This window comes from Nyctibius grandis, chromosome 1 (genome assembly GCF_013368605.1).
Source record: "Nyctibius grandis isolate bNycGra1 chromosome 1, bNycGra1.pri, whole genome shotgun sequence".
In the NCBI taxonomy this organism is placed as follows: Eukaryota; Metazoa; Chordata; class Aves; order Nyctibiiformes; family Nyctibiidae; genus Nyctibius; species Nyctibius grandis.
Window position 1 is genome coordinate 62,177,016 of NC_090658.1, and position 27,482 is coordinate 62,204,497.

Here is a 27,482-nt window from a genome sequence, read left to right on the forward strand (position 1 = left end):
AAATGACTGCAAGTTGCAACTGAACTGGAGCACCTGGATGACATCCACCCAGAACAGACATTACAAATGATGAAACTATGACTGATTTCTCACATTGTTACTGCTTTCTTTTACATTTAATATGAGCAGTTGGCAAATTTTCAAGTTCTGATGTAGGCAGGTATTTCCTTGCTGCATTTACGACGAATACACACCCCTGTTTCATGCGGCAGCGTGGAAACTGCAGCCCCCTCTGTTCCAAGCAGGTTCTTTATCCAAAGAGCATTCAGAGTTCTCCAGGCTCTCTGACACAGCCCAACTCTCTGCTTTCTGCAGCACCCTTCTTTCATCTTGTACACGTTTGTGTGTTTCTGCTGCTTCTCCTCACTACACCTGGCAAGTGCGGCAGTTTTTGGGTTTGCCAGAAACATGTGGTTCAGCTTCTCTTTGAGAGAATAATTTCTTCAGCACCTGTGTTTTAGGTTGCTCCTCCTTTTCTTTCAGCTACCTGGTATCATTTTTTCCCTAGGTAGGATAGACATTTAAAAAAAAAACCCATCTCATCAGTGAAATTCTGCCCATCTCCACATTCAATATACAGTAAAGGAATGATGGTGGTTTGCTGGTGACACAGAGATTTTTAGTGTTCAGTTACAGTGGAGATATTGTTGGTACGCTAACCCAAGAGACAGGGTGTCAGCTTTACTGCAGTGCAGCCTGAAGAAGCACTCCAGGTACATGGTTTCACTGTGTGTGACTGCAATGGACACCTGTACCCTGTGAAGGGATGGCTTTTGCATTGAGATCTGATATGGTGAGCGGTGAAGTCAGAGGGAGCAGAGTGAGTCCATATGTTCCAGCAGGTAGAAGCTAAGAAAGGCAGATACTGCCAAACAACAGAGCAAACATCACGGAGGCTAACTGGGAAAAGTGCTCAGCAGAGAGAGGCTGGGGCCCGTGAGCTGCTGGGCTCTCTTCAAGAATGTAAATGTCTTCCTTTTTGACCTGGCAATCCGAAAGAAGCTCACAGTGAAGCACAGTAGCTGCACAGACTATTATTGATGGGGATTTCCACATCCATATGATTTGCTTCACTTGCTGATACTTCTATTTGTTTAATGAAGACTTTTGATCACTAGATCAAGTCATAGGCTCCTGAGGGGCAGAGACACAGAAGTCCACCCAAAACTGTTACCATAAATGCCTGTCACACAGACAATACAGGATCACTGTTTGACGAGTCTCCATCACCCTGGAAATGTACATGGTTGTCATAGCTTCCCTCCTCCTTAGAAAAGCTTTTATTACAGCCAAACCCTTAACAGTTGGACACTTCATGTAGGAATTTACATGTGTCAGTAAATTAATCTGCATGATCTAAATGCAGATTAAAAACTTTTTCTCCAAAGGAGTTCACAAATGGAAAATGATCTCTGTACTTTACAGTTATTTTCCACAACATTTTTCTGTGCCAGAATTAACCTGGAAAGATAAAGGTATCCGTGAAAAAATCAAGTGTTCCTGTGCAACTCATGGTAACAGGGGATACCATGTTCCTCTTGATCAAAGAAAAAGATGGGACAGTTGGGTACAAGGTAATGGGATGTCCTCTACTCCCAGGCTGGCTTAGCAGGGAGTGTCTATTATTGCCCAATGTTTTTCAATTTCATTTGCTTTCTTTTTTATGATCATTCTGTGAAAAATAAGCTCCAAGGAAAAAGCTTGAAAAAACAGCCAGTGCTTCTTTTTCACTTATTTTCTCTGGTGTGATGAAACTGCCCAGCACTATAAAGCACCTATACAGAGGGACTTTTCGAGGGACCTTCTAAACTGCACCTATGTAGCCAACTTCATGACCCAAGTAGAAGTGGCATTTACTAGAATGCATTTACACTGGAAAGAGGAAATATATTCTAAATCCAACCAATGAGTCACTGATGAGCTCCCGAATGTCAGCAATCTCTGGTTAGTTCAGAGTCTTTGAGTACAGCTCATGCACTCTGCTCTCTGCTGCCCAGCACGGGAGCCCATTCATTGCTTGGTGATACTGCTCGTACGTTCAGCATAGCTGTTGTACGCCTATCCCCAGTGCAGCCACACCGTAGGAACTCATGCTTTGAGCACAAGAGGTACTGAGCACCACTTGGGAGACAACGATCACAAACTGCCCTGATCTTCCTTAAAATGAGCTGTACCACACTGTTCGCTACTTTGGGATGGAGTAATATTAGCCTTCTCTCCACTGAGCAGTGACACGCTGACTATTCCAGCATTGTCTATACCACAAACAGGAGCAGCAAAGGGATGACTGCTGCCATGGAAACCTCACCTGATGGCCTTTCTTAGCGGGTTCGTTCCTGCTTGAATACAAGCTATCTTGATGCTGCACAATAAAGGGCTGATCAACTGTAGGCATAAAGCTTCCACACAAGATTGCTGATTACTAATGTTAATGAATGCCTTCAGCATTGCAATTCTAGTAGTCATTATTCCTGTCCAACCTCATTATTAGATAAGCACAGGGGAGCATGCATTAAGATTTACTTAGGAGTGCAAATCTAGATCCAATTTAAGACCCTGTTATTGAACAGGTATAAAAAATGGGTCGTTTAGATAAAAATAAACTGAGGAGAAAAAGTTTAAGCTAAAACTGGACTGGCTACTTTTGAGAAGATAAAATTAACTTGAACCTCCCTGTGTTTTGGTTCCATGAAAGCCCATGTAGACACAACCATGTGTTTTCAAAGATGAATGTGTTACAGGTCATCAAGCTCATTTAGCCATTTGTTAGAACTGGTAAGAAAAGAAGGAATGGAAATATTCACACATTTTATTCAAATTAAAATGTCTGTTAAAAAAAGTGGTGATTTTCAAAGATTTTCAACCAGCTGGCGTAGAAATCAGAAAAAGCTATTTGAAAACACACAATATTGCTTCTTTTTACAAATCTGTCAAAAATTTGACTTTGTAGCTGTTTTTCACTTCCAGTATACAGTAGATGTTGTATACCTCTCCTACCAAAGTGATCAGGAGGAAATGAAAACTATGCAGAGAAGATACATGTACATTTATTTTTTGGCTATAGACCTTTTGTTAACGAGGAAAAGTAACTACAAAAAAATGTTGGAACCTTGTGGTTTATGTGTTCTCTACCTGTTGCTTCGAGTAATGTAGCTGTTACAACAGCATGTGTAAAACTTAGTCCTGGTAGAAGTAAGCTCAACATATGGATATAATGGCAGATAACCATGATACCTGAAAGATTTTGCAACGGGAGTCATGTTGCAGAAAATGGTTGCTCCTTCATGATGGCTGCGCTCAACTACAGGAGTTTGAATATACTTGCACAGGCACCACAGCTTGGCAGCACGTTGTGGTCTGAACTCTTAAGAGTCTCCACCCATTTCCTGCCCAAGTTGAGTACCTCAGCGAAGTCTGCAGGCCAACAACAATCACTACTACCTGTTCTGGAAACAGGAACTATTAGATGAGGGAGGGGCTGTGTAACTCTTCAAGAACAGTGAATAAGAGGATACAGAATAATAACGCATGCCATAAAATGGCTGAAGAGCTCCCAATGCTCCTCCTCCTAACAGAAGCAGCACTTCAACAGAACTCAGAGACAAGAAATTCAAATCTGATAACGGAAATATCTCTCTGAATGATGCCTAATTAACCTCTGGAATGCTCTACCCTATCTTTCAGTGATACATCACTGAAATCAAGATATTCAAAAAGTTTTGAAGTATACAAGTTTGGAAGTCTACTTAGTCCACTCCTCTCCTCTGGGCCATATCATGCAACTCCAGCAAGCTTCTGAAGTCAGGAGACTGTACATGCAATAAGAATGTGTACAATTATGCTTAAGTTCAAAGAGTACAAGGTATACAAACCATCAAGACTGAAGGATCCAAGCATCTACTTTTTGACAGAGGTTTTGGACAAAAACTTTCCCTACAGGCTGTTATTCCAAAATGGCCTGCTAAATCTTCTCCTGGAGCACCTGACAGTAGCTACAGCTAGAGCCTGGACTACTCTGATCTACTATGGCAGTTCCTTTCTGGTTACTTCTTGCAGCAGCAAATCCTTTCCCACATCTTCTGTGCTGTTCAGGTTTCCAGTGATTGGCAGAAAGGAAGGCTGAATCTTTGGTCCTAAACAAATCCTAGGCCAGTTCCCACTGTGGCTACTCTTTACGAAACAACAGAGCATGGGCATTTACTACACTTCTATTTCATGACCTTTCCCAGCATCACTCTCTTCCTTTTCCACAGAAAGTGAGAACTTCATCCAGAACTATTAAATTGTGGAATGTCTCCCAAAGGAGGTGACGGGCTTACGGCAGCTGAGTCATTCAAAACTTGAATGAACATCATTTGTGGTTATAGATTATAGAGTAGGGACCAACCCTGTGCTCTCAGAGGCAGGAGCACAATGACCCACACTAAATCTGTTCTACTTTTGGTTTCTAATACTGACTGACGTGAGGCACATTTTAATAAATCCTTGTGATTTTTCGTCCTCCCCCGCCCCCCCCCCCCCCCCCCAAAAAAAAAAACCCATAGGACAGCTTGTTCTGCATCTAATCAGAATTGTTAAGATCTCAGCCACATTAAGATGCTGGGCTTCTTATAGTACCAGCCATCCAGGCCTGCACCACGAATATACGTTGTTTAGAAATTTTAGAGAGTAAAAAATAAGTTCAGTAAACATTCGGCAGTTAGGAAATAACAGCAATCACCCCCTCTTGTTCCAGTTTCTTATGCTGGATTCTTCTCCATTGATCTGAGTGGTGCTGAACAAATACATGGGTCATAGGACTGTGCTACTGGTATGGAGCGGCTTATGCAGTCAGAAGACAAGTTGTGGAAAACTGCAGCTGCAAATAATGTCACATGCAAAACATACTCAGCATGACATGGTGCTGGCATCCTCTGGGATGAACAAAGCTTAGCAGAAATTTGTGTTTATGTACAGGTAGCTAGAATGACAGAAACTGCAGATTCGCTGCAAGGTGTTGTCATCTTTGGGAGTCATCTTTTTTGATAAATAATATTTAATTTTAAATATAGGAATGGTTGCTATGCCTTCTCGAGCTATATTTTAAGGAGCTGCACAAGCAAGTGAGAATGTATTATCCATGCATATCATCTGTGATTGTACTGTTGCTATGACTGAAACATTAGCGGATGTGGAGGTGGAGGGGAGCCTGAATGTAACAGTCCATAATGGCTATGTCAGACCTAACAGGCTGGGGATCCATGCAGCCTTCTCTTGCTGACAGCATTTCTGCTCTCACACCCTCCTTTTGGGTCAGGTACAGGGGACACTAATCTTCTCCTGGCCTATTTCTGCTGCTTCTACTTCTTCCTACTCTTTCCTGTTCTGACTAGCTCTGGCTCCAAGTCTTTTCTCCTCCTCTGCATTGTCTCAACTATCACCTACCTCTCCATCAGCCTTCCACTCTGATTTCAAAGCCTGTCTCTCTCTCCCTCCCAGCTTTTCCCACTTACTTGCATGATTTTAGCTTTCAAGCTGCTGACCTGTGAGCTGCACATTTCCCATTTCTCTTTTAACCCATGGTTCTAGTTCATCTCTTTTACTTGCCTCAGGGATTTTTCACTTGGTTTTACCCCAACCACTGGTTCCTCTGATCTCTATTGAACTTCTGTCCCCAGTGCTCACTTCCAAAGCATTCATGACCCCCTCCCTACACACAGACCTTTAGCACACCCTAGCACAGCCATTCTGTGTCTATCCTGCTCCACTGACACCAGCCACCTCAGAAATCCTTCTGGTTTCTCAGTCCTGCCCTTCTTCATTGACATAGCTGTCAATTCCCAGCAAGCTTCATGCTCTAACTCTCCACTCCTCTCTTCTGAACGTCAAGGTTTGTCCAAGCAGTATGCACCCTTATCCCTTTGCCAACATCTGCTCCTTCTGATCTTCCTCTCCTTCTATGGAGAATCGCTAGTGGAAATCCTACAGCAAGGCTGACAGCGTCAATCTCAAATTCATTCCAAATTCTCAGTGTACATTCCTTTCTTAAATTCGTTCAAGAAGAATTCAGAATATTACTCCATCTAAACACTCTCCCATGGCAAATCGACAGAACTCTCCTAAAGACATTTCAAGAGAAACTTTATTTTCAAATGAAAGTTTAAAGGTACCTGAGCTCTTTACATAGATTTATCAAAGAATGAAAGAACGAACCAAGTCCAAGCCTGGCACATGTGGAGGCAGCTCCTAGTGGATTTGAGATATCAACAAGAGAGCAGTTCGAGCTCCCAAACACGTAGCCCAGCATGACTAGAGCACTGGAGTCAGGTTCCTAGGGTCTGTTTTTTTGGCATCCTCAAGCGCTCAAAAGCAAGAACAAGAAAACCATTTTAAATAAACGTATTTGTCTCAGTTTATTTTAGGGACATATTAGGCTCTGATATTAGTTACCATGAGGTCATTCTTATTACAAGGAGCAACACATTTCTGGCTCTTTTCTGTTCCTTGACAACCAACTCCATACACCCATTGGCAGTATTTTCTGGTAGTACTGGCAAGCTCTTGGGTTTTCTTAGCGCTGTCTAGATTTAACAATTCAATACAAATTGCGACCTTTTCAAGCCTTGCTAAATAAAGCCAATTGGCCTTTCCCATCTTATCCCATGGCCTCGATCCTGAAAGTCCATGTATGGTCTGCAACAGGCAATGCAAGTCTGTGAATGCTCTGCCTGGGCACAGTTCCTTAAGAGTAAGGGAGAGCTCCCCCTCACAGAGAGCGCATGAGCTAAGTGTGCCTACTCAAATGCTATCTCACTGAAGGGAGAGAATGCAAAAAAAAAGAAAAATAGAGAAAGCTTTCACTCTTCAAGAAAGAACGTTTCTCAGATAAGATGTCTCTGAATAATGCTCAGGGAATATCAAGTTATTTAGCTATGTTCTTCCAACTTCAGTGATTCTACTCAGAATTGTATGCCTGTTTTCTCATTTATCAAATATATATAAAAAAAGCTTGCTATTCCACCATCTCTTTCATACATGAAAGATTCAGTCACATAAAAAATAAAACGGAAGCTCTCCTCTACCTGGAGTTGAAAAAAATGCATTAACAGAAGCAAACCTAAACAATATCCTCCTGTATGCTCCTTTACAGCACAAAGTGCGACATGATGCATAAATCATGTAGCATGGCAAGGTTTCACCTGAGGTGGGGAGAGAGTTCAAAATTCAAGGGCAAAACATAGAGAACATCTGATTAGCAACTGTCTCCACTTTATACTGAGAAGAGTTGCAGTGAAAACACTTCTGCTGAGGGAAAAATAATGTAGGGAGAAGGACAAATTCTCAAGCGGCAGATCCCTAAATTCTAGGTAAAAAAACACAAACCAAGAATTAAGCCCCAGCAGAGGACCCATGGACAACCAAAGGTACACAGGAAGGAAGTTCCACCAGGCTTCATGTAACTAGGTCATCTGCAGGTGTAGTCTCATTTTAATACACTGTGCTAACCTTGAGGGGTCTAAACAAAACACCAACAAGGGCAGCAAATCCGAATGAAGTAATTCCAAACCCTCTTAAGTGATTAAAGTATCTACTTCAATGTGGTCACTTAGCAGCAGGAAGATAGTGGACCTCAGCTGTGAAAGGTAGGCACACTCTGAGTGAGAGCGATGAAAAAAACCCCACTTTTCATACTTTCTGGTGCATTTTCCCAACCTGTGAATGTGAGATACATTGTATTGATAACATCAAGCCAAGATTTGGCTTGCAGCCTCAATCAAATCTTGGATAGAGGCCTCAATAACACTTGCAGGCTGAAGACATGCAGAATTCGCAGATAATGGCACAGTGTAGCTTGTGTCGGCCTCCAGTCTTCCCCAAAGACCTTCTTTTGTAAGAGTAGAAGGAGAAATGGGCTGTAACTGCAAAATTTAGCAGGATGACCTTCAGGCTGAATAAGTAATTGTCTCAGACCATCTTTAGAGAAAACACAACTTGGAAGAAGGTGAGTCACTCGACAGTAGCCCTATCTGTTTTGGAAATAATGTACATGCAGGCAAAATCAATAAACAGGAAAAGCAAAGGGAGATGATCATAGGCTGTAAATGGGTATCTGCTCAGTAGTTGATTTCTTAATGCAGACTCTTCTTCCCCTGCTTTACTTGTCCTATGATTTCATTTTACCTTGCACTTGTAGCTGCAGGATGTTGATACACTGTAGTAGGCAGGATCAAGCCGTACAAGTATCACACTGATACTGTAACAGTTTCTGAAAAGATTTTAAGACACCTCTGGTTTTATTTCACTTACAGAACTGGATTGTTTCAATTTTCTGTTCCTATTGAATACTATTGCATGTGTCTACTCAGATGATTTTGAGAAAACAAGAGTTGCCATAGGAGATCAGATCACAAGTACAGTAAGTCTGCCAACCTGTCTCTAGGCACCCTTCAGAGGAAGGTCGAGAAATATCACAGTTATGCATTATTACATATGGGTTAAAAACATAATTACTCTCTCCTGAAGGAGTCATTACGTGCCCTTTTCCGTGAGGCTGTCCTTATCTTACAAGTATTATTCAAGAAGGATACGTATGTTTCATAAAGCTAATGCAGAATGTGACTGTGTCCTGTGACGCAACATCCCACTTCAGTGGGATTACCAGCATTTTATGATCAGTGTGCGTGGACGGTATTAATAATGGCCTCTCTTTCATTGGACCCGAAGCAGCAAGTTGCATAGTTGAAGCAGTGTGGTAATTACTGCCTTAAGCTCGTGTTCCTGTCATTGGTTTGATCTCACTTGTCTGGTGGAAAAAGCAGTATTATCCACAATTTTGGAAAACATCCTCTTGGCTGAGGAAAGGGTGTTGTGAGGTGAGAAGAAAGAATATGAGAAGTAAACAGCGGGTCGTGAAATGTTTGCAGAAAGGAAAATAGGATATATGGTATCAAAGGAGCATTGTCAATAAAACAAAGACTCAGTGAAAAATAAAATGCTACAATGACCAAAGTAAATTAACTCTGTCATCTAAGTCAGGTGCTTGAATAGAAACTGCCCAAAGACTCAATTTAATGTTGTGTAAGACAGGTTATTTCTGTACTAGTTTAATTTTTCACAAACATTTGCATTTTTTAAAACAAACTTTAGAGTGTTTGGATTACTGGCTTATTCTGTAATCAATTTTACAGAAAGAAGTTATGAACTAGTAAAGAAAAAAGACATTGTTCTATCTTTTCTGTTGCCGCTTAAGTACTGATGCAGGAAATCATTTGCCTATTCTCAATTTTATTTGATAGAACAAAAACCTCTAAGCAATAAAACCAAGGTCCAAGAAAAACATTTAGCTCGAAAAAAGGTTGAAAAATGTACCCTTGGAAAGACCACTGCTTACATGGGATTGTTCAACAAATTCCTGTTGTGTGAGGTTTGGCATATACTTTCTAAAAATACAAGCATCTCGGGAAACCAGACAAAGCCCAGGTCTTGGACCAAACGAGGCATGCAGAGTGAATCTGTTAGCGATTATATCCATAATGAAATATGTGCCCAAATTTAGCAGTACAAAACCCCCAATACAATATGAAAACACAGCGTGTACAGCCCTTACCATAAAATATAGCCAACAGCGAAGGTGCACACCGCAGCCAGGCCACAGCTCCTGCTGGGATACTGATGATGTGTTGTTCTCATCTCAATTAATACAAAGGGCAAAACTGTTGTATGCTGAAAAAAACAAAACAACAGAGGAAAACCAGGTGATACAAATGATTCTCAATCCATTTCCATGCTAGTTCTACAATAAGAATCTTAATCACAAAAACCTGTAGACAATTTCTTGATGGTTAGAAAGACAAGGTAAAATGACTCTATAAAGTCTATCAATAACCCAAACAATATTGTCACTATAGCATCCAGTTGTTCGAGAGAGCAGAGGAAAACTGAGCGAGCAGAATGTGCTGCTGCTTTTGTCCAGGAATCCAAGGCAAATACTCCGTGAGTAAAAAGGGGATGTGGCATGAGGGGACACAGGTCCCAGTCCCAGTTTGGCTTTGCAGTTGCTCTGTGATCTTTGCCACATCACTTTGGTTATTTTGAACATTCAAGTTAAGAAGCAAGGCATCTGATTTTCAGAGACTCTAGGCACAAACAATGCCAAATGAATGAATATAAATGGAGGTATTTAATGCTTCTGAGAATTAGGTTTAAATGTATCTCAATCTGGGGACTTGAAAACAAGGGACATATTTTCAAATGATAGTCTCAATACCTCTCTGTTCCTCCATCTGTAAGACAGGAGCAATTATCTTCTTCGGAAAGGTGTTGTGAATCTTAATTTGTTAGTTGATGTGCAAAATGGTTTTAGATTCCCCAATGAAACATATGAAAGCCAAAGCTGTAAAAACCATTTTCAGCCACTTATCTTTATTTAGCTGTGAAACTCCTTATTTTGTCATTTTTCCATACACATTTCCTACACTGCCCCTTCTGAGAAGGTCTGTTCATCCAATTAATGTCAACAGCATGAAAAATTGCATCTAGCCTGCCCCAACACTCGATGTCTAGATTTCAGAGTGCTGGCAGGCATGAAAATATACATAAACGAAGCACAAACGTGCCAGGAAATAAACCCCATCATTTCTGAATACACAGCTCACCTAGGACCAGCATTATTGGTAACTCCAGAAACATACCCTGCCTTGCCACCATGGGGCCAAGTTATCGCTGGCGTATAAAGGGAATTAATTTGGTTGAGAGCTTGGCTCTGGGGCTTGGTGTGACTGCGACTGCGAACTCTCCTGCCCAGTCCACAGGGAGGTCTGCAGGTGCAAGGATTGCAAGGGCAGCCTAAGCCCTAAACCAATCCTGGCTACGAGACTGGTGCTACAGGCAGGGCTTTGGGTTCTTTGATAATGGCTGGTTTTATAAGACACCAGGCGTGACGGTAATACATGGGAAAGGTTTATGTCGTAGGGGCAAAAGGGTTCTGGGACAGGAATTAGCAGGGCTCATTCGGAGAGCTTTAAACTAGATTCGAAGGGGGATGGGGTAGTAGCTGGGCTTGCACCACTGGGGCAACGCTCTAGTGTTGAGGTAGACCAGGAGGCCTCCCATCCCCCTGGGGTGAAATCGGTGTGCCCAGCTCACTCCCTGAAATGCCTGTACACCAATGCGCGCAGCATGGGGAATAAACAGGAGGAGCTAGAAATCCGTGTTCGGTCGGGGGGCTATGATTTAGTGGCAATCACAGAGACTTGGTGGGAAGCCTCGCATGACTGGAATGTGGTCATGGATAGCTATGTCCTGTTCAGGAAAGACAGGCCACTAAGGAGAGGTGGTGGACTTGCTCTTTATGTGAGTGGGCAGCTAGAATGTATTGAGTTCTGTCCAGAGGCGGATCAGGAGCGAGTTGAGAGTTTGTGGGTGCGAATTAAGGGGCAGGCTGGCAGGGGTGATACTGTTGTGGGTGTCTATTACAGGCAACCGGATCAGGATGAGGAGGGTGATGAGGCCTTCTACAGGCAGCTGAGAGCAGTCTCGCAATTACAGGGCCTGGTTGTCATGGGGGATTTCAACTACCCTGATATTTGCTGGGAGGCCTACTCAGCCAGCCATCCTCAGTCCAGGAGGTTCCTCCAGTGCATTGATGATATCTTTCTAATGCAAATGGTGGATGAGCCAACTAGGAGAGGAGCGCTGCTAGATCTTATCCTTACTAACAAGGAGGGTCTGGTTGAAGAGGTGAAGGTTGAGGGCAGCCTTGGTTGTAGCGACCATGAGATGGTAGAGTTCAGGATCTCATGTGGCAGGAACAGAATAGCTAGCAGAATCGCAACCCTGGACTTCAGGAGGGCCAACTTTGGCCTTTTCAAGCAATTGCTAGGGGAAATCCCATGGGACAGGGTACTAGAAGGTAAGGGGGCCCAAGATAGTTGGTTAGCATTCAAGGACTGCTTCTTCTGAGCTCAAGATCAGAGCATCCCAGCAGGTAGGAAGTCAAGGAAGGGTACCAGGAGACCTGCATGGTTAAACAGGGAACTGCTGGGCAAACTCAAGTGGAAGAAGAGGGTGTACAGATCATGGAAGGAGGGGCTGGCCACTTGGGAGGAATATAAGTCTGTTGTCAGAGGATGTAGGGAGGCAACTAGGAAAGCTAAGGCCTCCTTGGAATTAAACCTTGCAAGAGAGGTCAAGGACAACAGAAAGGGCTTCTTCAAATCCATTGCAGGTAAAAGCAACACTAGAGGCAATGTAGGCCCACTGATGAATGAGGTGGGGGCCCTGGAGACAGAGCATAAAAAGAAGGCGGAGTTACTGAATGCCTTCTTTGCCTCTGTCTATACTGCTGGAGGCTGTCCTGAGGAGCCCCGGACCCCTGCGGCCCCAGAAGAAGTCAGGATAGAGGAGGAATCTGTCTTGGTAGATGAGGGCTGGGTCAGGGACCAATTAAGCAATCTGGACATCCATAAATCCATGGGCCCTGATGGGATGCACCCGCGGGTGCTGAGGGAGCTGGCGGAAGTCATTGCTAGGCCACTCTCCATCATCTTTGCTAAGTCGTGGGCAACGGGAGAGGTGCCTGAGGACTGGAGGAAAGCCAATGTCACTCCAGTCTTCAAAAAGGGCAAGAAGGAGGACCCGGGGAACTATAGACTGGTCAGCCTCACCTCCATCCCCGGAAAGGTGATGGAACAACTTGTCCTTGGTGCTGTCTCTAGGCACATCAAGGATAGGGGGATCATTAGGGGCACTCAGCATGGCTTCACCAACGGGAAGTCATGCTCAACCAACTTGATAGCCTTTTATGAGGACGTAACCCGGTGGATAGATGATGGTAAAGCTGTGGATGTGGTCTATCTCGATTTCAGTAAAGCGTTTGACATGGTCTCCCACAGCATCCTCGCAGCTAAACTGAGGAAGTGTGGTCTGGATGATCGGGTAGTGAGGTGGATTGTGAAGTGGCTGAAGGAAAGAAGCCAGAGAGTGGTGGTCAATGGGACAGAGTCCAGTTGGAGGCCTGTGTCTAGCGGAGTCCCTCAAGGGTCGGTACTGGGACCAGTTCTATTCAATATATTCATTAATGACTTGGATGAGGGAATAGAGTGCACTGTCAGCAAGTTCGCTGATGACACAAAACTGGGAGGAGTGGCTGACACAACAGAAGGCTGCGCAGCCATTCAGAGAGACCTGGACAGGCTGGAGAGTTGGGCGGGGAGTAATTTAATGAAATATAACAAGGGCAAGTGTAGAGTCCTGCATCTGGGCAAGAACAACCCCATGTACCAGTACAAGTTGGGGGCAGACCTGTTGGAGAGCAGCGTAGGGGAAAGGGACCTGGGGGTCCTAGTGGACCACAGGATGACCATGAGCCAGCAGTGTGCCCTTGTGGCCAAGACGGCCAATGGCATCCTGGGGTGTATTAGAAGGGGTGTGGTCAGCAGGTCAAGAGAGGTTCTCCTCCCCCTCTACTCTGCCCTGCTGAGGCCGCATCTGGAATACTGTGTCCAGTTCTGGGCCCCTCAGTTCAAGAAGGACAGGGAACTGCTAGAGAGAGTCCAGCGCAGAGCCACGAAGATGATTAAGGGAGTAGAACATCTCCCTTATGAGCAGAGGCTGAGGGAGCTGGGTCTCTTTAGCTTAGAGAAGAGGAGACTGAGGGGTGACCTCATTAATGTTTCTAAATATGTAAAGGGCAAGTGTCATGAGGATGGAGCCAGGCTCTTCTCAGTGACATCCCTTGACAGGACAAGGGGCAATGGGTGCAAGCTGGAACACAGGAGGTTCCACATAAATATAAGGAAAAACTTCTTTACGGCGAGGGTGACTGAACACTGGAACAGGCTGCCCAGAGAGGTTGTGGAGTCTCCTTCTCTGGAGACATTCAAAACCCGCCTGGACACGTTCTTGTGTGATATGGTCTAGGCAATCCTGCTCTGGCAGGGGGATTGGACTAGATGATCTTTCGAGGTCCCTTCCAATCCCTAACATTCTGTGATTCTGTGATTCTGTGATAATCCTTCCCCAAACACTTGATCACCAACTGGAAAAGAAGGTTATGGCCTATGTTGGCCACGTTCTGCCATCAGATGCACACATGTAGTTCTGGGGGGAACTGGAGGGCCAGATTTGTAAGTTTGTAATGATTATGCTGTAAACCCACACTGATTTTCACCAATGTGAAGGTAGGACAGGCATGGAGTAGAAATATCCTTGCGTGGGGAAGAGGTCCAAATGAGAGGAAACAGAGCAAGGTCTGAGCCTTTAAGAACTGCAAAGAAGGAAGAATTGTTTGAATGGGAAATGGTAAGATAACGGAAATGCTCTGGCTCAGAAATGTAATGCAATTTGAATTGGATAACTGCTCTGATTTTCAAAGCATTAGTAATTAATGACCAGCATTTGGAGAATGTCAGGTGGATAATAAAGCAGTCAGGGGAGCTTTCAATTGCTTCATCTTTTAACAACTTGTTCTACCCCCACCCCTTTAAATAGTACAAATCAGCATCAAGGCAATGCAAAAACATTTTACATGTGGTCTGCAATGGAGGTGTCCAGTAGTAGATGAGATGTCTATAAACTGTGCAGGACCTTCAGAGTGCATTAACAGGGACTGACAGCAAAAGAAACCCTAGAGATTCACCTGTACATCTTACATCTGTATGGAAAAGGTTTTCAGACAGAGATCAGTACCTCACTCTGCACAGCCCCCAAAGCAGGGTAGCTGGAGGCTGTGCAAACGTCTCCTGCCCTGCCTCCATAACCTCTTCAGAGAAAAAAACAGAAGACAACAAAGACTTTTAACTCCAAACCCCACCCTTGATATTTCTCGAATGATGTATTCTTGTGATCCAGCCACTTAGTCTTAACTCTTCACTATGTGGATGATGGTTACAGAGCTTGCGAGCTCCGTTTCTCAATTGAAATGTTTACCGCTTTAGATACTGCTTGTTGATGCGCTCTTCATTGATGATAACAACTCAACAGCTTGCCAATTAAAAAGTAGTTAAAACAATTTCAGCAATCAACCCTTAATCTAGAGTCCTTTTATCTTTTACCTCCTCCCAGTTCATGCGGTTATATAATAAAATAGGTCATTATTTAGCTAAATTCTCCTTTCTGCCTCTTTTCTAAAGGTAAGGGGGGGGGGCGGAGAGGATAATGAGCTGTATCACTTAAGAGTTTATGTACAAAATCCTGTCAAAAGTACAGTGCAATTAAAAGTATAAGGAGAAAATCAGAGATGTGTATCTTTAATCTTCGCCTGTTATAGCAAATGTCGATGCTAACTGCAAACACTGCAGTTTTAAAAATCCAAAGTATGAACTTCGGTTTAAAATGTTCTAGTGAAACTGCCACTCTAAAAAGCTGTTTCAGATGCCTTTACCCAAACTACAACCAAGACAAAATTTCCCTTTCCTACATTTCAGTCCCTCCAAAAACCATGAAATTTTAATTTAAAATTAATTTAAAAGTCATGAAATTTTGTAGGCAGGGACACCTTCTGTCAAACAGTGCCAATTAAAACTCTGGAGCTATAAATACCAAATTTGAATCAGACTGGCACCTGGACTGAAGCCTAGTGAAGGTGAGCAGGGGTCAAATGTGCTTGGAGTGGGATCCACCAGGGCTGGGAAAGCTGCAGGAGGCCAGAAATTTCATACTCTCTAACGTTTTTGCCACCTGATTTCTGAATAAACTTGGGCCAATGGGAATCTGAGGCTTAGAGAGAAAATAACATTGATGCTTCCTTGACCTGTTAAAGACCATGCTGTGCCGATCAAAGATGCCCGACTGGTATCTCTGGGACTAATCCCTTTTACTTTCTTTCAGGCTGGAGGACGACACAACATTTCTCACCTTGTTTGACAAAGTATCTCCAGGGCCTTACTTGAGAGAAGAGTAAGGAATGATGAAGTTCAAATAACAAGGAGGTTTAAATGGTGAGGATGATTAGCCGCTGTAACAGCTTTCCAGTAGTTGTTATTTTGCACCATTTAAAGTCTTTAAGAAAAGGGCAAATTTATAATTAGAGTGTAATGACTAGTATAGTATTATAACAGTAGTAAAATATGCTAGCAGTAGTAATCAATGCTATATTGATAAGGCGTTTTTATTATGGACTAAGTATTTACAAGCAAAGCTGCATTTTTACCTGGACAGCTTACTCTGCTCCCACTGAGACCAGCTGCTCCTGTGAGACAGTTTTGCCTGTATGACTGTGCTGACACTAGAGACTTGGGCTGAGCAATGCTGCGGGTATGTCAGGGAGCACCCTCTCCATCAGCCGGGAAGGCGACACTCGCTGCACGTGCAGCCTGGGGTGACCGCAGGCTCAGAGTAGCCCCCAGCCCTGCCCAGGCAGCAGCATGGATGCTAACGAACCCTACCATTAGCAGGAGCTCTTAGCTTGGGCTCAGTAACTATATCTACTAGCAAGAAAATGTACCCCTGTTGGCTTCTCCTGCTGTGACCGCAGTGCTGCCTGCCAAGGTGCCCTCCAGGCCACAAACCCATTTTCTCCAGAGTGCCAAGGCAGTGACCCTCAGATCCATTTTTAATCCCTCTCTGAAGAGATCCACCTGCCAAGACTGCCTTGTGAGCTGATGCGTGGCAGTAGACCCCATTACCCGGCCACAGTATTGCCCTGCTTGTGCCCTGTCACTGCCTGTCCGTGCTGCAGGGAAGGCAGCTTCGACAGATCTTTATGCCTGCCAGCTCTGCTAGCAAGTGCTGGTCTCTGCAGAGCAGCAAGCTGCAACCTCCTCCCCATTCTGTGTCCACCACACAGCACTGCTTCCCGAGGTCCCATCACCTACAAGTGGAGAAGAAATTTGTCTTGCCAAATCTTCAGCTGCTCGTAACAATGCATGAAACAGAGAGAAACCAGCTCAAGGCATGGAGCCTGGGTGGAATTTGCAGGAAGGTTATCATATGGAGAATTTGATCCAGAAAACACTCGGGAGACTGACTCCAAAGGAGCAACCTCTGAGTCAAGCTGAATTAGCACATGCTGCAAACAAAGCCACCCCAAGAACTGCAGGGGATTAATTCCTAGAAACCACTTCCACAGCTTCTTGATGAGAAATGCTCGCTAATGACTCTTTGAAAGATATTATTAAAATATGTACCACGCCCCACATGGTATGTATGTGCTAATGACATTTGAGACTGGAAAATCACATTACAAATAGCAGCACATCTGCAGTGTTGGCTTGACAAGTTGAGCTTTGATGGAGGACTGTGTTTCCCCCATTTTAGTGTGTGCTGCAACAGGTAGCTGGAAAAAAATTTTATACAAATCAGGTACTTAAGAATGAGTTCTGTAATAGTCTTTAGGCAAATTAAGTGCTCATTCTTGAATGCCTGATTAGATATTTATCTTCCAACCAGTAAGTGCTGCTTTTTTTAACACTGTTTTTCATCAAACCTTGCTTGGCCTTCTTCTCCTCCCTTAACTGTGTTTTAAAGCGAATGTTAAAGCTTTTCAAAAGGTGCTAAATCAACAGCTTTGTGTATTGGTATCTTCTGTCCTTAGCACAAACATGGCAGTGCTGTCTTCCCAAGTCACCCAGCATCTGATCTGCAGAGACGGTCCAGAACTACCTTTGCGACAAGGAGTTCAGTCTAAAAAAGCATCAGCTTTCTCAGATACCCAGTCAGGATGGTGAAACTGTTTGGGGATCATGTAAATTGTGATTATAATTCACTTCAACCAACAGAAGACTGCGACTTGTGACTCAATTTGATCAGACTAAAAACTACAGAATATAGTACATTTTAGTTTGATGGAAATACAGTGGACCTCTACTGAGAGGGCTTCAGTGTGACATTCAGCCATGCTCTTAAGAGTCAGCGAAAGCCAGTGACCAAGAAGGAGGCCTTGCAGCTTTGATGTCACCCACATTTAACTGATGGACTGGGAGCCCTCCTGGAAGTGCTGGTGGTCCCTGGAACATGGAGGCTGCAGACAGGTCTTCACCCACAGAGCTTGTGCAGCCAGGACCCGGAGGGCTGCATCCGCCACCCAAAGCTGCTTCCACGTCAAAAAGCCTAACTGCCCTGGCAGGGGCAGCTGCTCCAACATCTGGTGGGGAAACTGCCCTGTGGCTCACCGCCACCGTGACTGGAGACTTACGCTGGTACGAAATTTGTCAGAGGCCCCTTCCTTTGCACCCTGCTAGGTGCAATTGCCTATGCAACTGGCTGCATCTGCGGCTGCCTCTGCCTCTTCTGTCTTTTTAAATTCCTCTATAAAAATCTAGTTTCCATCAGTAGGATGTCACCCTTCACTTTTTTTCCTGAGCTCACAACCGGATTACGTGTTGTTAAACAGCTGCTGCATGTCAGAATGAGTGAAGCAATCTCTCTGCATCTCCTTCTTACCACTCAGGGGTTTGTGAAGCACTTTGAGATTAAAGGTTTTACAGAAATGACCAGCAAAATGACCTACGCCCATTCCTCTTAATATAAAATCACTACCAGTGTATTCACCTTAGAAACCAATACTAATAGGCTTAAAACTCTCTACAGTTGTAATCAGCGCCATTTGTAGACTAATAGTAGTAATAAAGCTGCATTTTCCACATGCTCCTAGTAGAGTAACGTGGAGAACCAGATCAGAGACTAGTAAAACAAGGGGCACAATTATGATTTACTCGTTGAGAAACTTCTGAGAAAGGAACAGCTGGCAAGAGAGTATTTATGTGTCATCTGAAGGATGATACTTTCCACCAAGGCAGCCTAATCCATAAAAACAGCAGCAGGATATCAGGGCTGTGTGCATAATAAATTGGAATCCTTGAGTGAGTCTGAGCCCTTCTGAGACTGAAAGCAGTGGTAGCACTTTTCCTCTTACAAATGAGAAATTATGACTATTAACTGAGACACGCTGATGCACAGGATGCACTCCAAGGCAGCCACAGACGGCTTGTTAATTGTTATTGTAGGTTGGAGGGAGGAAGAAGTATTTTGTGATCTAAACAAAGACCAATACCCTATAATGCCACAAAACACACAAGAGCCAGAGATAACCATTTTCAGTCAATGTAAGAGTGTAGAGTTCTTTGGAAAGAAAATTAACACTTCCTCTTTAATGTTACCCCCTCTTTTCCCCTTTTCTGTAGATAAATACAGGTGACACGGAACATCTGACTTAACAAGAATTGTATCACTTTCTCCACGCATACCTAATGTTGATGGATTTGTTCTCGTTGTTTCTGACACATGCAGTACATACTATATATTGAAATAGCAGTGTCAATCTGATCTCACCCCTATTACTGTACTAGTGTTAGGGAGGTTATATACAGGTGTTTATAGAATTTCCACAGTGCCAATCACTGAAGCACTTCAGCACCTCAAAAGCGTTACTAAACACGCCCTCACAGCAGCCCTGAGCTGTAGGCGCAGGATATCCTATCCCCACTTTGCAGGAAGGCAAGATGGAGATGGCATGCCTCACTCAAGGTCATGTAGGGTAGCTATGGAGGAATGGAGAACCACATCGTATTCCTCAGTTCCATTCCTGGGTGTCAGCCTAAGATGAGCAAGCACATATAGAGAAGTAACAAAAATTTGGTTTGAAAGCCAATCTACTCATTCAAGTTTATAGCTCTGAGAAATTTTGGCCCTTTCAGCACCTCTCAGTTGTTACCTTGATCGACCCTCTCTCCTGGTTCCCCTCTGCTTCTGGAAGCCCTTTTTGTAGGGGCTTCAATTGCCTCCCTCTGAGCTGTCTCTCTCTCTCCCATCTCCTGCTGCTTCAAGCTGCTTCCTTGCAGCTGCCATCCTACCAGCCCAAGTGACCCCTCTGTGCCCTCCTGGCCCTGATTCAGCAGCTCCCAGAGTAATGTATCCTCGCTTCTGTCTTGGCCTCTTTCAGTCCCACAGGTCTTCACTTCACATCCATCAGTATGTTTGGCAGGCACAGGTAATGCCTTAACTTGGTCACTTGGTCTTGAAACAAGGTGATGGCAGGGACAGGATGGGACAGGACACGGCACATCTGGTATAGCAAAACTGTGCAAAACCAGTGCCACGTTGCCAAACAGAACAGCATTGCTACATGTTTAATTTTAACTTTGTATAATTCAGTATAACTACTTTTAATGCATGTCAAGTATCCAGATATCATTAAACATATGCAAAGTGCAATGTCACGTAAGTCACCTCTCTCCTTTTGCTGGGACCCCTTAGCTAGGCTTTCTGTTCCTTCTGTGCCGTGCCCAAAGTCCCTGGTCAGGTCCCGACAGTGTGCACTGCACTACTGCTAGGAGACTTTTAAAATACAAATGAATCAACAAAGCCCAGGTTCTGTGCACTCAGCCACAGCTGAGCAAACCCTGCGAACCCCAATTTACTTTCAACCTCAAGTCCTTATTTTTCCCACAAAATCATCAGAAAAAAACACATCACTAACAATGTGGAACATACACACGCATACATCCTGTGCAAGGATCGCTCATTAATCACAATGTTATGCAAAGTAATTTTTCTACGTATTTTGTTCAGCTTATTTGACTCTTACTGGTTAAACCACTTGCCTTAGAACTTCTTAAACTACCATTTGCAAAAAGGTTTCTCTAGGCAAAGAAAAATATTCTTGTCTCTTACAATTATTCTTAAAATCAATGTTTATACACACACGCACAGACACACATACTTACATATATCACCGAGATTTAATTGGCGTGAATGGATGTTGAGTGCTTATGCAGGTCATGCTGAAAAAGTGCTAGTAAAATCATTGCGCCTCATGTATTCCTAGCACAAATGTCACTAAAGAAAGCTTGCAGATGTATTTCAGCTATGGTTTAAAACAATTTTACTCATATGGAAAACAGTATTCCTCTCCTTGAAAAGCCAACTCCTTCCATATGATGAGTCCAATTGCACAAGACTCAAATGGAGAAAATAATTTGTGTCAATATGTTTTCTAAATCTCTTTAACTGACTAGAAAAGTTTGTACATAATATGTGCCATGTTAAATTCTAATGTCTGGCAATCTCCCAGGGCTAGCACTAAGGCTCTCACAGAAGTATATTTTTGGCTTCATGATAGCCAAAGTATCCTCTTTCTAACCTGAAGACATTGGACTTTGAATCTGTCGCTGGTCCAGGACTGAGTATTGCTTATTCTGGGCTTCAGGCCAGTGTAATTTGGGGAAAGAAATTCCACATTTGGGAAAATCAAGAAACCATTATTTGGCAGTTTCTTTTTCAAATGGTGGCTCTTTGATGCTATTCGGAAATTTAAAATCTTGGAAGTGGTGACTGAGGAGGTGGATTTATTGGGTGTTGTGCAGGTGAGGTAGCCAAAGGTCAAATTTTGGTCTATCACATGGTGACTGCAACTATCTGCAACTTGGTTCAAACAATTTATCTCACAGACACTGCCATTATCTTTATTTAATTATTTCTTTATATTGTACATGCAAACTCCTTTAATAAACAACTCTAGAGGACGTAACCTCCTAAGCCTTTTTGCTCTCATATTACAGAAAGCAGTAGCAGACTAACGTGAGATGGTCTCATTACTGCACCCAGTGATCTGTGTGTAACCAGTTTTGCATGGTGTGCATTGCCATGCATCTTCTAAATAGCTTGTACTCCACTGTGAGGCAGAGGTGTATGAGGGAAGAGCTTCTCAAGCAACGGTGCACGTGCCCCTGGCCAAAGCGCTGCACTAGCATCAGCTCCACATTCCTCCAGCCTGCGCCACGGCGCAGGGCTAAGCTGTGCGGCAGCAGCTGGATGCTGGCAGCTACTGCTGAGTGCCCTGATGACCAGTGATAAACCGTGGCTGGGCACCAAAGCAGCTCTTAGCTCTGCACTTGGCTTTGCTGACAGCACCTGCTGGTCTTGCACTCTCTGCTGAGGATGCAGAAGCCAGGCCAAGGCAGGGTCCAGAGGTACCGCAAGATTAGTAAGACCAGGAGTGATGTGCTTTCAGTGGGTAAGGCACTAGCATGCGCTGGGATGCAGGGAAGAGAGGGTATGTGGTAGGGGTGTAGGCAAGGCAGGAGGCATGGGCTGGGGTCCTGCATTTGTTGGAGGTCAGGTGGGGCAGCAGGTACGGTTGGAAAACTTGATGAGGGGGAAAATAAGTCTATGCAGGAAGGCAGGGGAAGAAAGACCGAGATGTAGCCCTGCTTGTGTGTCTCCTAGAGCTGCTTCTCCTCTGCAAAGAAGGCATGTAAGCCAACAAGCCTAGGGAACATCCTGAACTAAGGTCTTCTGTTACAAAAACACACTGACATTCCCTACTTGTTTTAGTCACTATATGACATGCTTTATTTAGGAGAATCATTCTGCTTCAGATGCAATTAGTTCTAAATGCTATTGTTCGTGTTAAAACAATTATTATTTTGATTGATAGTAAAAGCCTACACACTACAGTAAAGGCAGCAATGTCAGACACAAAGACATTACAAAATCTACAATCTGACCCTTTAAAACCTGACTTGAACCATCAGATTTGACTTATGAGACTAGTTACAATCGCGCTTCATGCAAAAAGCATTAGGTTAATGCTGGATCAGGCAAAGTTGCCAAACACACCCTGGCATAATTAATCAAGAATATTTCAAAACCAGATCACCTCCAAGGGGTTATTGATTTCCTGTCATGACACGTTTTCCTTATGAGGTGCTACAATGCTATGTATCTGAGATGTGCTGGCGTGTATTTTTCAGTGACTAAGCCTTGATCTATCTTCCTGGATCCCTGCCACTGGTGCACTGACATCTGCAACTACTCTTGTTTGACAGTCTCATGCATGAGCTATGTGGCTTCCAACTTGGATGGGATTAGTATAGGAGACTTTCTGAATACTTCAAATGTAATTGAAAGCAGATAAATACAAGGGTCTCAAGAGGGTGGCATACTTTTAACAGACGGTATCCCATTAAATCACGCGCAAACACGCTTAGACTGAGAAAGATTTCAGTGTTAACCAGCACAGTATGCAAGAAAGTGTTTTCCTTTGTTCTTAAATATGTATGAATCCTGATAATGTCACCTCTTTCTAAAATCCAAATACGCTGCATAGCTAAAGTGTCGTTTAGACAAGCACGAAAAGGTACACATTTGGGGAGAAGGATGGGGGAAGAGGAATGTATTTGGAAACTGGCAGGTGTTTTGCCTTTCATCCATGATTGAACTAAGGCATTCATGTCTTCTGTGAAGCATCCCTGCCAAGTGATGAGAGCTGAAGACAAACTATACATCATATAACTCAAGATTATACTGTTATAGTGTCAAATGTCAGCAAATAAGAAATGATGTTTTCTTTTAGAGCAAAATTCAACCACATTGAAAGGCCTTTGACACGGTCCTCCACAACATGCTTCTCTCTAAATTGGAGAGATATGAATTTGATGGGTGGACTGTTTGGTGGATGAGGAATTGGTTGGATGGTCGCATCCAGAGGGTAGTGGTCAACGGCTGAGTGTCCAGATGGAGATCGGTGATAAGTGGTGTCCCTCAGGGTTCCGTGTTGGGACCAGTACTGTTTAATATCTTCATCAATGACATAGTGGGATCGAGTGCACCCTCAGCAAGTTTGCAGACAACACCAAGCTGAGCTGACACACCTGAGGGATGGGATGCCATCCAGAGGGACATGGACAAGCTCAAGAAGTGGGCCCATGTGAACCTCATGAGGTTCAACACGGCCAAGTGCAAGGTCCTGCACCTGAGTCAAGGCAACCCCTGATATCAATACAGGCTGGGAAACGAAGGGATTGAAAGCAGCCCTGCAGAGAAGGACTTGGGGGGGCAGGTGGGTGAAAAGCTGGACATGAGCCAGCAACGTGCACTCGCAGCCCAGGTGGCCAACCGTATCCTGGGCTGCATCAAAAGCAGCGTGGCCAGCAGGTCGAGGGAGGTGATTCTGCCCCTCTACTCCACCCTGGTGAGACCCCACCTGCAGTACTGTGTCCAGCTCTGGGGTCCTCAGTACAGGAAAGACATGGACCTGTTGGAGAGAGCCCAGAGGAGGGCCACAAAAATGATCAGAGGGCTGGAGCACCTCTCCTGTGAAGACAGGCTGAGAGAGTTGTGGTTGTTCAGCCTGGAGAAGAGAGGGCTCCAGGAAGACCTTATTGCAGCCTTTCAGTACTTAAAGGGAGCCTATCAGAAAGATGGGGACAGACTTTTTAGCAGGACCTGTTGCGACAGGACAAGGGGTAATGGTTTTAGACTAAAAGAGGGGAGATTCATACTAGATTTAGGGAAGAAATTTTTTAAAACGAGAGTGGTGAACCACTGGAACAGGTTGCCCAGAGAGGTGGTAGATGCCGCACCCCTGGAAACGTTCAAGGTCAGGCTGGATGGGGCACTGAGCAACCTGATCTAGTTGAAGATGTCCCTGCTCATTGCAGGGGGCTTGGACTAGATGATCTTTAAAGGTCCCTTCCAACCCAAACTATTCTATGATTCTATGATGCTATTCCTTACATAGAACCCACTTCTATCTACCTGTTTTTCTCAGTAAATGTGGACATTGATATCATAATCTGTAAATGTATTTCTGTACATATTTACTGAATGTTGTAAAATAGAGGATGTAAATAAAACTGATATTAACACTGCTATAGAGTTTATCTTTCACATTTCCTTAGTTTTTTAGACTTTGAACTCTGCAAACACAAGTAATCTTGCTTTAACACAGATAATGGAGAGCTCAATAAATCTTTTAACAGGAAATGGCCTGCTATTTCCTGCTGTCTAATACCTGTTTGAGGATTGCAGCGATGGGTAATATATGGGCATCATATAGGATAGCGATACTGAACGCATGTGATTTCAAAGGGCTCCAAGACAGTGAGGTTGCAGTGGAGCTGTGATACCCATAATAATAAAGCTATGGGCTTCTCTGGGTTGTCTTCTGGAGTCCGGCCTAACTTTTTTCTGTCCACCTTAACTTTACTATGCCTGTCTCTGCTTCCCTCACTAACAGCTCTGTCCTCAGCCACGCTGAGCTATCAGTGACCTGGGGAGCTTACATATTTCAGATGGGAAAAAGGAAAAAGAGCTGGAGATGAGATGGGGTTCTTCTTCATACCACATGGTAGCATTTTTCCTATCAAGGAGAGGAGCAGAGCTGTAGCATGTGTAAGGTCAGTGCTTCCTGTGAGAGCAGTAGGTGAGGGAGAAGGTTGCAATGGGATGAGTGGTCTCATGTCTCATACTCTGGAGAACCCTGGAAGAAGAAGGGGTTCTTACTCTGCCTGGTGTCGCAACTCCTGTAATGGAATAAAGTCCTCAAGGACTTCTGTTCCAGCCTCCCAGCAACAGAAATCAGCTGAGATCTGAAGTAGTTAATGTGAGGTACCCTTTGGTCTCCTTCCCAGTACCCTTCTAAATGTGTTCTGCGAAGTTCGTCAGTTTGGTGAAACTTGTAGTATCATAATGTATTTTTCTGGTATTAGAAATTTTATCTGTATTCCCCTAGATTGGGGAATCCTGCAGATTTGGGTCTGCGCCAAGCCAGGACAACAAGATATGAGGAGCCCGTGATGGAGACAGCAAGGACAGTGGCTACTCTCCCAGGCCTGAGGAGGACTGAGTTAAGAGCGTTACAAACACATCCCAGAAGGAGAAGAGACTTACCTAATACCATTGATTTATTCATCACGGGCTTCTGCACATTATCTTCCCCCTGCCCTATAAGGATGTCTTTGCTTTAAGCCCTTGGAGCCACCGCTAGCATGCAGTTAAGCACCGCTGCTTAAGGACACCCATGTGTGTAATTCACTCTGCAAGTTTCTAGGCGGGGTCTTGTGCCAGTGTTATTTTCGGCAAGAATACCTAAGTGATAGGATCCGTCCGGTTTGACTGGCAGCAGTGCTGGGTAGAGAGGGTACATAACGTACACCCACGCCAGACTGTGCACTTCGGCCCTCTTGTTTCTCCTCTGCTGCTGCTGTAGTGCATTCTTAGTGGGTTACTAAACTTTGTATTGGCATTTCTGCAGATGGTACCTGGCAGCAAACTGGTATTAGTATTTTAATTACTTGACCTATTGGCCTACCTTGTAGAGCTGCTTAATGCTCTCCACTATTGAACAAAATTAAAACATAAAGAAAAGCTTGCTGCACTTATGAAATACCCAAGAGCAGTGGAACAACTATAAAACAACTTGAAACTATATTATGGTCCTTAGATAAATCCTAAACTTTCAACAGATTATCTCTAGTACATTATCCAGTGCATGACACTGCCTTCTCACCTCAGGAATATCAGTTACCATTTTGCCATTTTACTACAAAAAAAAAAGAGCAAAACAAAACCAAAACCCCAAACCTTTTAGCAAACTGGGATGAAAAGTACGTTAAAAGACCCTAGATAACTCACAGTCGCTATGGGATCAGTGGGGATTACCAGAGTGTAATTCCTTATGATGGTGGTATATCATTAGTCTTATTAATAATTAAAATAACTTCTGACGGTCAGTATGCTTTATAAAAATTCCAGTTAACCCTTGTAACATTTCTGTGAGATGGGGGACAAAAATTAGAAGGACTTTATCACTGAAGAAATGCACACTAAGGAAGAAAAAGCATCTTGTCTAAACCCAGGCGACAGGCAATCAGTGATGGATTTTGTACTGGAATGTGGGTGTTGGCGATGCCTTTGACCAGGCTCAGCCCATGCCACCACACTGCTCCCCTGTCAGGAGGTCAAATTTGGAAGAGTCCTGGTGGGAAACCCACAGCTACTTAAGGGCCTGAATGTACTGACCTCAAACATCCACGGCAGCAAGAGAAAAAAATCATGTGGATAAAATCCAATAGTTTAGGCACCCAATCAAAGCAAATTATTTCAAAACTTATTAAATGTGAGCTTATCTGCCTGTCTAAATGTCAATGTAGACATGCTAGAGGAAACACAAAAAGGCCAGAGGAATACTTGGGCTGTTGCCTGTGAAATTTATTCTTATTCTGACCCCTCTCTGCTGGTGAAAGCAGAGAGCAACTGGGGGCTTAAAACTAATGGACTTCAGCTTCAGGACAACTTTAGACAGGGTCCATGAATGTGAGCCCAGGCTTAGCAGCATGCATCCCAGTGACTCACTGAGATTCAAGGATTCACGGCATGCCTTCAGCTAGGCATATCCTGGGAAGCAGAAAGGATGCAGTAGTAGGTCAGGGAGCCAGGAACATCACAGTAGTATTTGGGAAGCAGTTCCTCTAGTGTTTTCAGTCTCCCCTTCCCAGGAAAAGTCACAACACATTTAGGAATAACCATGACCATGAGTCTAAAGAAGCTAACAGAAACTACTCTTTGGTCTCCTCCTCCAGACTGCCTTCAGATGGGATCAAGGGGCTGAAATGGCTCTAGCAACATTAGTGGATGACCTCATGGTGGCTATGGACATACTACAAACCTCTGTGCCACAACCGCTGTCTAAACAAACACTCACTCCATCTCTCTCACACAACAGCTGGGAACCTGGCAAACACCAACCAGCCTCTAGCACTCCCGTAAAGCAGGGAAGCGCT

The 27,482-nt window shown here is 43.9% G+C and overlaps 1 protein-coding gene across 3 annotated transcripts in view; it reads right to left on the minus strand.

Annotated features, from left to right (window-relative positions):
• The window catches only part of AIG1 (androgen induced 1), a 153,933-nt gene that overhangs the window by 4,137 nt on the left and 122,314 nt on the right, over nt 1-27,482 (minus strand). For all 3 annotated transcript variants that reach the window (XR_011049764.1, XM_068418529.1, XM_068418404.1), the window contains exon 4: nt 9,587-9,702. Coding sequence is in view for 2 of the 3 variants with exons in the window: in XM_068418529.1 (XP_068274630.1) it covers nt 9,587-9,702 (116 nt within the window). In the remaining variant the exon portion in view is untranslated. The remainder of the gene's footprint in view (nt 1-9,586; nt 9,703-27,482) is intronic.